At 37.6% G+C, this 16,351-nt stretch overlaps 1 protein-coding gene across 3 annotated transcripts in view; it reads left to right on the top strand.

The window, feature by feature from the left end:
• Positions 1-16,116, top strand: part of si:dkey-71h2.2 (low density lipoprotein receptor adapter protein 1-B) — a 71,350-nt gene extending 55,234 nt beyond the window's left edge. Inside the window, exons 5-10 of one of the 3 annotated variants that reach the window (XM_067417064.1) lie at positions 132-204; positions 309-389; positions 1,827-1,945; positions 3,698-3,732; positions 10,721-10,758; positions 12,252-16,116. In XM_067417064.1, the coding sequence (XP_067273165.1) occupies positions 132-204; positions 309-389; positions 1,827-1,945; positions 3,698-3,732; positions 10,721-10,757 (345 nt within the window). In that variant the 3' untranslated portion in view covers position 10,758; positions 12,252-16,116. The remainder of the gene's footprint in view (positions 1-131; positions 205-308; positions 390-1,826; positions 1,946-3,697; positions 3,733-10,720; positions 10,759-12,251) is intronic. The other 2 variants (XM_067417063.1, XM_067417062.1) reach the window with 2 other exon arrangements.
• The last annotated feature ends 235 nt before the right edge of the window (positions 16,117-16,351 follow it).

The raw sequence follows: 16,351 nt of genomic DNA on the forward strand, positions 1-16,351 counted from the left end.
GCAAGACAGCCTTTTCTCTTGATCCGTAAATATAACTGGCATCTATCGCCATCTAGTGGACAAATGCATGATTCTTTAAAATCGTACCCAGTGCGCCCGTTGATTTGAATGTGGTCTTGTGTCCTCCACAGGCTCAGGCTGTGACTCTGACAGTTGCGCAAGCTTTTAAAGTAGCTCTAGATATGTGGGAGATCGCACAGGAAGGTGAGGTTTTTTTGCCACGTTTGTTTACACAGGCTATATATGGCAATTATTCTATGGATGGAACAGAACACAAATATACTTATGTCTTGCTTTTTCCATTGCAGACAAAAGCAAGAAAGTTCACACATGTTACTCGTGTTCAGACCCTGAATCTCAGCCTGAATCTGAACCAAACAATGTTTCAGGTACATTTACTCTAAACACAATGGTTTGCTTAAAGGTGCACTATGTAGTATTTTTGCAGTAAAATATCCAAAAACCACTAGGCCGGTGTTATATAATTTGTTCAGTTGAGTACCTTCAATATCCCAAGTGTTTTCAACTATTTGTAAATTGTGAGAAATTGCTATTTTAACTAAGGACCGGGACGTTTCAGCATAGCGTTTGAGGAAGTCGCCTGTCAATCGCGTCATATCTGCGCTACCCTCGGTTTCGGCTTTTATTTGGCAGGAGCGCTTTACCCTTAGCAGTGTGAACAAGTAAACGCACAGAGTAACGTCATAACATCATTTTCAACACACTTAAATTTATCTTATATGATAAACAGAGCTGCATTTCCTCCTAATCATAACGGGAAGAGAGGATCAGTGCAGGCGCCCAGCGACTGTGTCACGTCCCGTCATAATAAAAGTCCCTGTATTCGCGAGGCGGGTATTTGTTTAACAATCGCTCCAGCAGATGTGCTCAGGTCCACAACACTCGGTCCTGCTCTGCTTCACACTACAGTAATGTTAATAACCGCATGCATGAACGTGATTTCTGCCCGAGTCCTATTTTCCACTGGCTGTGAGGTGAAGACCACATGTCCCAAGATGCTGCGCTCAAACTTTGCGTCATCAAACTACGCATTTGTTTTTGAATAGGCGCCCTCCAGTGGACGGAAAGTTGCATAGTGCACCTTTAATGTTTGTCTTAAAGGTGCGCTATGTAGTATTTTTGTAGTAAAATATCCAAAAAAACACTAGGCCAGTGTTATATATTTTGTTCAGTTGAGTCCTTACAATATCCCAAATGTTTCCAACTATTTGTAAATTGTGAGAAAATTGCTTTTTTAACCAAGGAGCCGGGATCTTCTGTTAATTGCGTTGTATCTGCGTTACCCTCGGTTTCCGGTTTTATTTAGCAGAAGCGCTTTACTCTTAGCAGTGTAAATGTGTCAAGGCAGCCGCTGAGCGAACGCACAGAGTAACGTCATAACATCCTTTTAAACACTTAAGTGTTACCTCATACTCATGACCGGAAAAGCGTAAATGGTGCCAGCTAACAGTGTCCCGTCCCGTGGAAATAAAAGTCCTGCTGCTCACGAGCCGTGTTGCTCATCAATCGCTCCAGCGGCCTTGCTAATCTCCACAATTCTCGCTCCTGCTCTGCTTCATACTACAGTAACGTCAATAATCACATCCATGAACATGATTTTTGTCCGAGTCCTTTCACGATTCTTTTCCACCGGCTGTGAGGTAAAGACCACATGTCTCAAGATTCTCCGCTCAAACTCGGCATCATCAAACTACGCCTTTGTTTTGAATAGGCGCCCTCTAGCGGACAGAAAAATGACATAGTGCAGCTTTAATTTTGTTAAATTCATGGAAATATTCTTAATTCCTGTTCTTTACTTCTGTCAGAGGAAGAGAAGACTCAGGCTCTGGTGGCGCACAAACTGAGGAAGTCCTTCTTTCCTTCCTTCCTTTCACCATCTCCACGCAGCAACGCTAGGAGACGGCCAATCAAACATGACTCCTGGGTATGATGTCATTAAACTTTACTTTATACACTTTTACAGGATTTATAAAGTTTTTAAAACAAGCCTCTTTATTTTAAATATAATGAATTTAAATGAATTTTCAGCTGCAATTACAACCCTGCACTCGCATATGCGACTAAATCTTCACTCTGGGCGACTAAACATGTCTATCATTAGCCATTTGCTAGTAAATTCTTAGATTTTACTCGCCAGTGTATGTGTGTTAGAGGCTAAGCATAAGTTTAGCATAGATATAACTGCAAACTCATTGACTGGTGCTCATCTATTACCATTTGATTTCAGCAAATCAGTTCAAGCGAACGCCCATAACGTGATTAATATTCTTAAACCCAGCAGCTCATTAATCATTGTATATTGTTTTTAGTAATATAATTAGTAGTAGTAGTATCTTTTAATAATAATTATCTATTACTCTTCTTTATTTGTATTTTTTTACAGAAATACAGAATGACCAACAATATCTTAAGCATCACCACCAGTCCTAAGTTCAGTTAAAATGACAATTATGAATTCATGGTTACCATTCTCATAATCATAATATAATGCTTTATTGACTGATGTTAATAGTGTACGTTCAGTTATTTAAAAAGCTGTGCCATTTTACAAAGATTAACTGATTTGGTGGTTATTTTGATAACCATTGAGGGTTGCATTACTTCCGTCTTAAGTGTCACGTGAATCTTTAAAAATCTTTCTGATATAGACAGGATTCTCTGACAAATAGAAAGTTCAAGATATTTATTAGAAAAAAAAAAAAAAAAAAAAATATATATATATATATATATATATATATATATATATATATATATATATACAGTATATATATATTTACAATATATATATATATATATATATATATATATATATATATATATATATATATATATATATATATATATATATATATATATATATATATATATATATATATATATATTGGAAATTAGTTTGGGTTATTGCAGCAAATGAACAGATCTCAGTGTTGAGAAGGTTAGTAGTTCATTCAGAGCTTAACTAATTTCACACATAATATCCCAGAGAAAGACGGTAGTGCTTTTCCAACAGTCCGGGACAGTTTTAAATCCATTACATTTCCATATTATTTGATTAAATATGGCTGCAATTCCAGGCAATCCTTTCGGGTAACCTAAATCTAATTTGTCTTTTGGCCTACATGATCATCTGAATCCACATTTTAATTATTTTTTTGAAAGAGTGCCTCTATTATGCAGGGTATCAGGTCCAAAATGAAGGTCAGTTGTTTTGATACAAAACAAGCCATGCCAAAATAGGTAATTACTATTGTCACTGTCTAATTGTCATTACATTGTCAGTCAGCATGGTCTGTCCTGTTGATAAAGCACAGTCACCACTATGTGGCATTCTCTGCTTTAATACTGTATTTATTGATTGAACATATGGCCACTAGGCGGAGAGCTGCCCATATTGTATCCGTCAAGCTCTCTGTCTGCACACTATGCTCAACTGTGACTTTTGTTAATGACTTTTTTCAGCTATGATTGAATGCCATTCACTGTTCAGGCAGGTTCTTCAGTCTTCAGTCTGCTGGTCTCAGATTTAATGACAGTTAATCACAGAAGATACAGTAGATTAAGTCTTTAGAGCTTGCTGGTGCTGATATTGTTCAGGTTACTCTCTGGTTCTGCAGGTATGATATAGATGTGCTCTGAGATTTGCTTACATGGTTATAGCATGGTTTCTTATTTTCAGGATGCGGAAGATGGCCTCGATGATGCGTTTTCAAGGTAAGTTTGTGTTCCTTTCTTGTGTTGCTTACTTTTAATCACACACAGTTAGCCTCAAAGAAAACTGTCTGTGAAATCAGAGCTTGTTCATCCAGGATAGTGTTTATTTGAGATATAGTGCTTATTGATCATAACTTACCCTTTAAAATACTTGCATACATATACACAAAAAGGAAAGAACTGACTGTGGTTAGAAAAACACTATCGTTCAAAAGTTTGGTCTCTGCAAGATTATTTTAATGCTTTTAAAATACGTTTATTTGATCAGAACTACAGTAATATTGTAAAATATTGTATCTTTTAGTTTAATACACTTTTACGCAAAGCTGAATTACTCATTACTCCAGTCTGCAGTGTCACATGATCCTTCAGAAATCATTCTGATATGATTATTTGATGCTCAAGAAACATTTTTTATTATTATCAATGTTGAAATCAGCTGTGCTGCTTAAAAATTTTGTGGAAACCGTGATTCTTGGACAAATATAATTTTTGAGAATTTTTTTTTCAAATGTATTTACTGTCAGTTCTGATAAATCTGAATAAAAGTTTATTGAAGAATCTTACCGAGCCCATACATTTGAACGGTGTATATGTACACTTGTGCTTATTCTAAAAGAATCTTGGTAGAAACCTTGGAATTTTAACTGCAATGCAGCTTTATTAATGTCTGCTTCAGTCTGAATACAGAATTTTAAAAAGAGATCATTTCCCCTGAGATGCACTCAAATTTAGTCAATATATCTTGGTTTATTATCTTTGTTGATTTGCTACCTTTAAGATCCCTTGAAATAAAAATGTGAGTTTTGTAGCATTTTGTACATGTGTATTAGCTTCGAGGTCATCTGTATGGCGATACGGAACTATTTGTAAAATATTTTGCCCCATATAATCAGTTAATGATTATGTTCGCGCTCCCTCAGGTGTGACATTATGTCTCATAAAGTGGATATGAAGCGAGAGATTCGGCACACAGTAGGAGCACTGAAACAGCCATTATAGCTCTGGTTCAGATTAATGGGCATGGTGAAACATTTTATTCTGAGTGTTTCTCCATACACGGTTATTAATATCAATTCAAACAGAGCCCTGAATATGAATGCAATGATAGTCTGAGTTAGTCACGTTTAGCAGCAGATGGACTGTAAAGACGGTTAGGGTCATAACAACTTCATTCAAGCATTTCTGTGTACAGTTAAAGCTAGTTGATGCATGTATATAAACAGTACCAAAACAGATCATTTGTTCTTATTATCCAGATGAACAGATAGTCTGTGGTACAGTAGGTGAGGTTTGGGAAACACAAATAAAGAATCTGTTCTGTGAAGGTGAGGATCTGTAGTTGCAAGTAGAATGTTAAAGCGTTAGTTCACCCAAAAATGAAATTGATGTCATTAATGACTCACCCTAATGTCGTTCCACACCCGTAAGATTTCCGTTCACCTTCAGAACACAATTTAAGATATTTTATATTTAGTCCGAGAGCGTATCCAAGTGTAGGCACACTATACTGTCCATGTCCAGAAAGGGAATAAAAACATCATCAAAGTAGTCCATATGTGACATCAGTTAGTTAATGTGAATCTCCTGAAGCATCGAAAATACATTTTGGTCCAAAAATAACAAAAACTAAGACTTTATTCAGCATTGTCTTCTCTTCCTTGTTTGTGTTCAATCCTCAAATAAAGATTCAAACGGAATATGAATCAGTGAATCGATCAATGATTCGGATCGCCAGTGTCACGTGATTTCAGCAGTTTGGCAGTTTGGCATGCGATCCGAATCATTGATCGATTCACTGATTCAAAACTCAATCTTTATTTGAGGTTTGAACACAAACAAGGAAGAGAAGACGATGCTGAATAAAGTCATAGCTTTTGTTATTTCTGGACCAAAATGTATTTTCGATGCTTCAAGAGATTCTAATTAACCAACTGAACGCCATCATTAATCACATCAATTTCATTTTTAGGTGAACTAACCCTTTAATAAAATAATCAATGTATTCAGGATAACAGGGAACCGCTGGAGAAACAAAAACCACACTGTGATGAGGTAGTCAAGCGAGAGAGATATGGGAGGAGCAAGCGAGACCGGTACGTGATTGAAGATGAGCGTCGCCTGCGACTGCGAGGCACACCGGTTTTGAGTCCTCTCATCCACGCTTTCTGAACTCCTTAGCACAGCAATCCCCCTCAAGAGCGAGGGCTCTCCGATAGCATGTACCTCCTTCCTCCCAGGTTTTGGCACCAATGTAACAGTTAATTTTTATGGGAAGAAGGAGGCGGGAAACAGCGATCATTTAAAGACTTTAATAAATAAACACAAAATGAAAGTAAAAGCGGCAGCCCCTCAGGGACAACTGCCCGCACACACATAATAAAACGTAAATGAAACATAACGTAAAGTCCAGGTCAAGGGTCTGTTCTTTGTACCTCGTATAATACATCTGAGATGATTTGACAGATCCCAGATCTTTTAATCATGATAACTGATCTCTGGCTAATTTAGTTCTTCAAACGAATTTGCGGATTGGATTAAGATTACTGAGCGTTCTTGTGGTCACTGAAAAGGGGAGATGCATCGATACTTGAAACCACCATCAGCATTGCAGCGATTGGCTGGCGGCAAGACAGCAACGTAACAACATCATATAATTAAAAAAGCCATTACATTAAATGGAAAATAAAAAAAATTAAAAACATGATTTTTAGACCTTTAAAAGGCAACAAACAACCAAACCAACAAAAGTTGAGGTGAATGAATGATCAATTCTTTAGACAATATTTTTTATTAATGTATTGAAGTCCACAAAATTATTAGTTCTTAGACACAGTGGAATGAACTCTTTAAAGCCTTTTTTTAAAAGTGTTTGTATGGGTTTGTAGTGTTGCCACAGTATCGAATGCTCTTTTCAATGTGCTATCATCAGCTTCGCTCACTCTGTTCGCTGCTCCTCGGCGCGTTGAGTAAGTGAGTCACGTGACGACACAACAAAAAATCACTGCAGAGCAGCAGCCAGGAGGAGGAGGAGTAGCAAAGTGGGCCAGGATGTGAAAGCAGCGTTTTTGCTCAGTATTGTAGAGGTAGACACAAGCAAAGTATAATGAACGTAAAGGATATTTAAATTAAAAAATCGATTAAATTACAACTGTATCGATCCGATACAAATAGCAGTGTTGGCATCGATACTATCGATATTTAGATCGATCCGCCCATCCCTACTTGTTAGTAAAAGAAAAGCTTTTATATAGACACCAGGCCCAGAAAACGAGAGCTCTCAAATCAGTGATGTAACAGAAGGGTGAAACGCCACCGCTACAGATAAATATGTACGTCTGCTTCTGTAGCCACGCCCACCAACTCCTGCAGCTAAACAAGCAATAAACACGCCAGAGATCGCAAGACAAGCGTTTGTAAATAAGACACAGGTCAACACTGGATTTGCAGACATATTGAGATTAAAACACAATGCTGTGCCTTCTATATTGGATCCGACAGGAATAGTGCAACACACTTATGTGAGTAAAACATGTTTTTTGTATATGTGATAGTATTGCATTACAGAATGTATTAATTATGTGTACATGGCTAACAGAACATACCTTAGCACGGTGTCACAGGCAGGAGAATCCCTTATTTGTTGGTTCATTGTGATTCGGGATCAGATCAGATCGGATATGTTATGGGCCAGGGGGCTTGCAAAGCCCAACGTCCCGGGGATGTGTGTTTTCCAGACAGGTTACCAAAACGTAAGCACGTCAGCAGGCCAGTGAATCTTAATTAGTGAAATAACATTCATTTCTTGATCTGCGTTGTTCACTCTCTTGACTTGATATTTGAAAAGCGTGTGTCCACGTATGTGTGTGCAGTTCGTGCTTATATCCACCGATCAGGTGGGCCAAGTAATAAAATAAAAAAAATCACAGGTGTATAAGAAATAAATCATTGTGTTTGTTTGATAAATATGTTTTGAGAGCCCTGTCAGATAATTATTCCGGTTGCTGCTTTCAAAACAATCCCTCCCTCATGTGAACTGACAAGGGAGTTGAAGCTCATTAAATATGCAAATCTTATTCAGTCTTAGCAATGGGCGTTTACTTACAAGTCTCCAGTGCTGCATGTCCATCAAAAACAAGTTTTTCTTGAGAGAGTCTTAAAACCAGTGTAGAAAATAGCCTATTCCTTATTAGTTATGATGTTTTTGAATGAAAAACAAACACACGTCATTAGTTGACCTCAGACAACAGTATAAAAAATAAAAAAAGTCAGTTTATGACACCATTAAAGTACAGTGGGGCAAAAAAGAATTTAGTCAGCCACCAATTGTGCAAGTTCTCACACTTAAAAAGATGAGAGAGGCCTGTCATTTTCATCATAGGTACACTTGACAGAATGAGAAGAAAAAAATCCAAAATCCAAGAACTTATTTGCAAACTATGGTGGAAAATAAGAATTTGGTCACCTACAAAAAAAGCAAGATTTCTGGCTCTCACAGACCTGTAACTTCTTTAAAGGGGTACTTCACCACTAGGAAGATGAATCTGTATTTAAACTGGGTCATTAAAGGTGCACTATGGAACTTTCCGTCCACTGGAGGGCGCCTATTCAAAACAAATGCGTAGTTTGATGACGCAAAGTGTGAGCGCAGCATCTTGGGAGATGTGGTCTTCTCATCACAGCCGGTGGAAAATAGGACTCAGGCAGAAATCACGTTCATGCATGCGGTTATTAACATTACTGTAGTGTAGAGCAGAGCAGGACCGAGTGTTGTAGACCTGAGCACAGCTGCTGGAGCGATTGTTAAACAAATACCCGCCTCGCGAATACCGGGACTTTTATTATGAAGGGACGGGAGACAGTCGCCGGTCGCCTGCACTGATCAGCTCTTCCGGTTATGATTTTGAGGTAATGGAGCTCTGTTTATCATATTAGATACATTTAAGTGTGTTTAAAACGACGTTATGACGTTACTCCGTGCGTTCACTTGTTCACACTGCTAAGAGTAAAGCGCTCCTGCCAAATAAAAGCCGAAACCGAGGGTAATGCAGATATGACGCAATTGACAGGCGACTCTGTCAAACGCTATGCTGAAACGTCCCTGTCCTTAGTTAAAATCGCAATTTTCTCACAATTTACAAATAGTTGGAAACATCTGGGATATTGTAAGAACTCAACTGAACAAAATATAATATTTTACTGCAAAAATACTACATAGTGCACCTTTAATATAGTAGAAATGTGAAAATTATTTTTGAATTTGGAGCCTTCTAGACTGAGAAAAGACAAATAAATCCCAGAATGCTTTGCTGCCTTGTGAGGCCACTCTAAAAGCCACCGCTACTGGTTTACTCTGACTGGATCACTCACTTTCCCATCGCGTTCATTTTCATAAAATCAGTTCATCTGGAGAACCGACAGTACAATTAAATACTGAACGTGTCTGTTCAATATAATGAGTGACTTGCCGCGCAAGTGTCACAGCACAAACGCTGCAGGAGTCAGATTACATTCACCGTCATGAATGAGCTGAATGAGCTCTTGTGATAAGAGCTGAGGTAAACGAGACCGCTCTCGCAGTATACATTCACAGCGCGTGTTCAGTCTGGCACGTTTTCAGTTCATGCCTTTGGAAGCTTACCTTTTAATTAGGGCCGGGACTTTAACGCGTTAATTAAGATTAATTAACTGCGGGACTTTAACGCGTTAATTAATTACACAAAAAAAAAAAAAAAAATTAATCGCACTTATTTTTGCCCCGCGGAACGTTTTTCAATGAATGAGTTTTGACGGACCGATTATACTGGAACACCAACTAGCGCTCATGAGTCACGACAACAACCATGAAAACAACAAACCATAGTGAACATGAACGAAGAAGCTGATGAGACCGCTTTGCTTGGCCCCGTGGATGGGAAATTTTGTTTTAAAAAACGAAATGATGGAAGCGTCGACAAGAGCATGGTTGTGTGCAAGCTATACAACAGGGGTATCCAAAGTCGGTCCTGGAGGGCCACTGACGTCCTGCAGATTTTAGCTCCAGCTTGCCTCAATACACGGCTAAAGTTTCTAGTATGCCTAATAAGACCTTAATGAGCTGGTACAGGTGTGTTTAATTGGGGTTAGAGCTAAACTCAGCAGAACAGTGGCCCTCCATGAGCAGGATTGGACACCCCTGCTATACAACAAGGAATTGTATCACCGCAGCACATCGAGCCTCAAATATCACAAATATGCTTTTGCTACACTTAATGGCAAACATTGCACTGGTCTGCTGGACTGAAATAAATAAACAATATTTTGTTGATTAAGCTTATGTATTCAGTCATTATTCAATGGTATACTAAAAATACATGTAAAAAATTACTTCTCATTGTTCTCAGGTAAAATATTTATATGCGATTAAAATGCGATTAATTTCGATTAATTAATTACAAAGCCTCTAATTAATTAGATTATTTTTTTTAATCGAGTCCCGGCCCTACTTTTAATATAAATTAATTTGAGAAGTTGAAACACTTACTTTACTCTTACAAATATTTCTAACAATGTTTAAATCCAGAGAAATCAGCCATTTTAACCAGTGTTACAAACGCGCCCTTGCGTCACCTGTCAGTGATGTCATATCCGTGCTACCCTTGCTTACCACATTCTCGCCCACCATAAGTTATAACCGATTGTGATGCCAAAGCATTACTATGACTTCATTGCTGGCATACAGCAGGCCAGAAACAGCACTCTCATCTTGCCGGTAGAATCCATTATTATAAGTAATGTAATGGGCCAAAAAGGACCATGATTCTTCTAAGTGAATCAGTTGAGGCAAATCCAAATTAGCTCTTTCCTTTCACTGAGCATGTAGAAAAAAACCTATAAAAATTGTAATAATAGATGTAGTATTTGAACAGTAGGACGCTGGGGAAGATGTGATTGTTTAATCATGACTTACTGTCAGCATGTGTCATGCTCTCTTTTACCTGCAATGCAGCAATATGGAGGTGGAGGAGATGGACGCAGGTAAGTGAGGTGAGAGAAACCATACCGGGTAATGATATGCCTTGGTTTTCATCAACCATCACTAAACCTCAATAAGAAACTATTACACTTCAACCCAGACAGCAACATCGTGTCAGCCCAGATCCGGCCCACATCTGGTACGTTAAATTATGTACCAGATGTGACCCGGATCTGGGCCGACACAATGTTGCTGTCTGTTTCACTTCAACACAACTTACAACAGGGTTCCCAGTGAATTCCCATGACTTTGAGTCATTTGTGATTTATCAAAAAAAAAAAAAAAAAAAAAGTTTTGACGATTCTGATTTACTAATTAATCAGGTCTGAATGATTCACTGAAAGGAAGTCAAACAAATGATTCACTTAATTTATTGCCTGCACAAGATTTTTTTGTCTACACTACCACTCAAAAGGGTTTAATAAAATGAATACTTTTATTCAACAAGGATGCATTAAGTTGATCAAAAATATAAGTTACACAGATTACACATATTTGACATATTCTTTGAATATTTTAAAATAGAAAACTGTTATTTTAAATAATATTTCACACTATTGCTGTTTTTACTGTATTTGTATTTAAATAAATGCAGCCTTGGTGAGCATAAGAGATTCCTTTCAAAAACATTGAAAAAATTCATACTGACCCCAAACTTTTGGACAGCAGTGTGGCCGATGAAATGTTACACTGAAAAAAGGGTGTTGGATTTACATGATTTAATTGTGTATATCGGTCCCACATGAATCAATTAAGTTAGAGAAATTTAATTTGTTCATGTAACTTCAACATCATAGAATGAATGCATTTTAAGTGACTCAATGTAGAAGTTTCAAAGTGAATTTTATATGGATCCCTGTAATGATTCAGACATTCAATTTCATATACTTTAATGTTACAGAATTGAATTATAATACTGCACTAGCTAATTGACAAACTTCTAGCTAGCAATAACACATTAGCATCAAGCTACTTCAGCAAAGCCGTCATGGCATTAGTTCCATGAGTCATGGTACTCTTCTCCACAATGGTAACCCACTGTAATTTAAATTGTTCTAATAATCCCAACATAATTGAACATTAAACACAATCAAGACTCATCTTGCTAAACAATACATAAAATATCACTTTTACATATACACTAACAACATTTACTCTCTCTTGACTTATTTAAGTGGACTGAGCACAATCAAATTAAGTTTGGACAAAATGTATAGCAATTGTGTTGCTTTAGCTCATTTTAATTAAGCAATTTGAACAAGCGGTAAAAATCTTTTTTTTTGTCTGGAAAATGAAATTCCCTGATGTTTCCAGGTTTTTGATGAGTGTGGGGACCCTGATGAAAGCATTGTTGCATGTGCATCTTTCACATCAGTGTAATTTTGAATTTAGTTTTAAAATCCAATTTATCCTTGAAATAAACGTAGGAGTTTGAAAAAGTTTTAAACAAGAAGGAAACATTATGAGAAACATTAAAATGTACTCTTCCTGTTCCCTTAATCAGACTGGCAACGTCCCGCAGCAGAACCGTGTCTGAGGATGCAGCTGTGAGTCCAGTGGAAGATCATCTCCTGTCCTTCAGCAGTGAGGACTCAGACTGAACACACACAAATCACTCTCACCAGCCTGTCAGAAAGTGTCCTGAACACACAACACACCCCAGCACCCCAGCACCGCACACAACGTGCAACTTATGTCTCAGTGATGGACTGACTCACACCACTGCCATTTAAAACAGCAAACAATACCACAAAAAAGCATCACAGACATGCATGATTCAGCTATATAACTCTTGAATGCCAATGTACTTGCATTATAATACTGTACGTTCAGGGTAAGAACTTGACAATACAACATGTATAAAACTGCATGTTATATTGTACTCAAACGTTTGTGTAAGTAGATTTGCTACCTATATAATGTAAAGAGTGTAAATCTTTTTAATGCATTGGTGCTATAATGTAGATACTTTGGTTGTTATTTAAATGTATAATAACTACACACATGTACTTGAAAGGGAGAACAAATGTACATTCCACAAAGAACTGATATTTGTCCTTCAGCCCAGTATTCATCTAAACTTCAGATTGCACGGGTTATTTTAGTCGAGTGTTTGTACTGAACCTAAGCCACTGCAACACTCTCAGACAAGTGTGATTAGATCTGCACGTGTTAGTGAACTTTTGATGTGCAGTTAAACACTAGGTGAACATTTACAAATACACTATATTGACAAAAGTTTTGTGACGGCTGCCTTACATACACATGAACTTTATTGGTTCTTAATCCGCAGGGTTTAACAGGGAGTTGGGCCACCCTTTGCAGATATAACATATTCAAATCTTCTGGGAAAGGCTTTACTTTACACAAGGTTTAGGAGTATGTTTGTGGGAATTTTTGACCAGAAGAACATTCTGCTTGCTTATAAGCGCATTTGTGTGGTCAGGCATGACCTGATGTTGGATGAGAAGGCCTGGCTCTCAGTCTCCACTCTAATTCATCTCAAAGGTGTTCTATCGGGTTGAGGTCAGGACTCTGTGCAGGCCTGTCAAGTTCCTCCACACCAAACTCGCTCATACATGTCTTTATGGACCTTGCTTCGTGCACTTGTTCACAGTCATGTAGGAACAGGAAGGGACCATCCCCAAACTGTTCCAACAAAGTTGGGAGCATGAAATTCTCCAAAATTGCACAATTGGTCAAAAAAGAGTTTCTTTCACTGGAACTAAGCGACCCCCCCCCCCACCCCCACCCACCACCACCACCACCAGACTTTACACTTGGCACAATGCAGTTCTCCAGGTAACTGTCAAACCCAAACTTGTCCATCAGAATGCCAGACAGAAAAGTGTGATTGGTAACTCAAGAGAACACATCTCCACTGCTCTAAAGTCAAGTGGCGGTGTGCTTTACACCACTGCATCCGACGGTTTGCATTGCACTTGGTGATGTAAGGCTTGGCTGCAGCTTCTCAGCCTTGGAAACCCATTCCATGAAGCTCTCTACACACTGTTCTTGAGCTAATCTGAAGACCTCACAAAGTTTGGAGGTCTGCAGCTATTGACTTATTAAGTTAGCGACTTCTGCGCTCTGTGTGCCTCAGCATGTGCTGACCCCCTTCTGTGATTTTACGTGGCCTACCACTTCATGGCTGAATTGCTGTTATTCCCGATTGCTGCCACATTGTTATAATACCACTAACAGTTGAAGCTAGAATATTTAGTAGTGAGGACATTTCACGAATGGACTTGCGGAGGTGGCAATCAATCACGGTACCACACTGGAATTCACTGAGCTCCTGAGAGCAACCAAGTCTTTCAAAAAAAATTGTAGATGCAGTCTACATGCCTAGGTGCTTGATTTTATACACCTGTGGCGATTGAAGTGATTGAAATACCTGAATCAAATTATTTGGAGGGGTGTCCCAATACTTTTGGCAATATAGTGTGTGTATGTAGAGCTGTTCAGGACTAACATTTCAGATGAGTTAGCTTAAGCAATCATTACATAAATAATATTCTGTGGATCATGGCATTTTGAAAGGCCTCAAGACACTTGCAAATTTTTCTTGTGTAGGATCCAAACGATTGCCCTCTAAAAGCCTCTCACACTGGCTTCCAACCATACGTGTCAGATTATTATTACCATTGTTAAGTTCACAGTTAAGTTTCACCCTGATGCTTGTCATCAGTGAAAACTATTTTAAAGTTATTTTAAATATATGCACCGTCTTAATTTAAGGACCCAGGCTCTGTGTGTGTGTGTGTGTGTGTGTGTGTGCGTGCGTGCGTGCGTGTGTAGTGTGTGTGTGTGTAGTGTGTGTGTGTGTAGTGTGTGTGTTAAATTCATGATATAATTCAGTCAGACAATTTCATGTCAATCAAATTATGTCAAAGTCTTCATCAATTTGGTTTAACTTTGGGCAGACAATCATCACACAATCATTTTGGAAATAAATGTCATATTCTGTCAAATGGATATAGACTTATTCCTAGGCTCTTGCATTTCTTTGCTTTGTAAGTGCTGAACTAAAGAATATTACACTTTGGCTCTCAGATATGAAAAATAATCTTTTCCACGTTCCATCAGTCTCTAGCAACTACTGTTACATGTGATGTACTGCCATTCTGCCCTTTTTAAGTGATATTAAAATCCACACTCTTCATCTTTTTCTGAAATCATTAAAGGGGTGGTTCCATGTTTTTTTGCTAAGCTTAGTTGTTTTTATTGGCAGCAGTATAACATGTATTAATACTTCTCCTTTTTTTAAAAACGCTGTTTTTCTTATATTTGACCTTTACTCCCCACCACTGTCTGCACTGTCCTTTAAACGGCTCATTTGCTTCCTTCTTCTATGAAGCCCATCCCTCTGAAAAACGCAATGGTCTTAGATTGGTTAGATGGCCAAATGTAGTTTCCTGTATTTTTATTGGCTGAAGTGCTAAGCACAGATTGTCCGGAAACGCCACACCCCTTTACCATTATGGCCAGAAGTCACATCTGCGGTGACTAGCAAGGGTTTATGATGTCACCAACCCGGGATGAAGCTTGTTGTAGTCCAAACCGGCCGTTTCTGTAGTAGGCAATAAACTGGCATAACTTTAAAAGACAATATCTCCGTTTGCATTGAACTTTCAGTGCTGTAACTTTGCAGATACTGTTTATGCTCAAGCAGCAACATTACACACTAACTAAAGTTAAAAAAGTGAAATCACATGAAACCACCCCTTTAAACAATCAGTAGTTCTCAGCTGTTTTCTCTTTTGTGCATTTTTTGAACATGCAGTATTTCTTCTCAACATACAGATCTTTTTTATTATTTGTTTGTTTTATATTTTCTATCCTCCTAAAAGTGGAATAAGTTTTATTTAATTTAATAGAATATGCTGTAATAGCAGTATCTACTGTAGCTAAAGGTTCAGTTAGTAGTGGTCTGGTCATTTTTGTTAATCATATTGAAACTATCAGTGGTTTAATAATGACTGTTTGAACAGATTTGACTGCTTATTCATTTCAAATAATCACTGTTTTCTGTAAAAGGATTTCAGACACTTTCAGTGTCTTTAAAAATTGCCACAACTACAAGTGAAGCAAATATTCAATGATTTCAATCAGTGTAGATCGTCTGAATAATGTGTGATTGTCTTTATAATGTTTTATTTAATCATTTTATATAGTAAGAAATCGAAGTTGGTAAATTTTTTTAAGGAAAATCTATGCAATCTATTTGGCTTTGTACACATAATTTGTATTATTTAACCATCACAAAACCATAATGGAGAAAAGAGGTTATTTGCATAAATACATAAACAATGGGTTGATATTTAATAATGTGTAATAAAATATTTGTTCTAAAACACGTCTTGTGTTTTTAGTAAATTGGAAAAAAAGAATTGCCTTCAGACCAAAGAATATTTCGTTAATTTGATAAATTCTCTAATTTTTTAAGGCCTGGTTTTACAGAACAGGGTTAGGCCTTAGTTTAAGTAGCTTTTATAAATGTGCCTTAAAAAAACTACTGGTCTCTGACATATATTAAGATGTACAAGTGCAAGTTCCCTTCAATTAAAACAACTCAAACACATTAAACCTTGTCTGTGAAGC

Source organism: Pseudorasbora parva, chromosome 15 (assembly GCF_024679245.1).
Source record: "Pseudorasbora parva isolate DD20220531a chromosome 15, ASM2467924v1, whole genome shotgun sequence".
NCBI classification, from domain to species: Eukaryota; Metazoa; Chordata; class Actinopteri; order Cypriniformes; family Gobionidae; genus Pseudorasbora; species Pseudorasbora parva.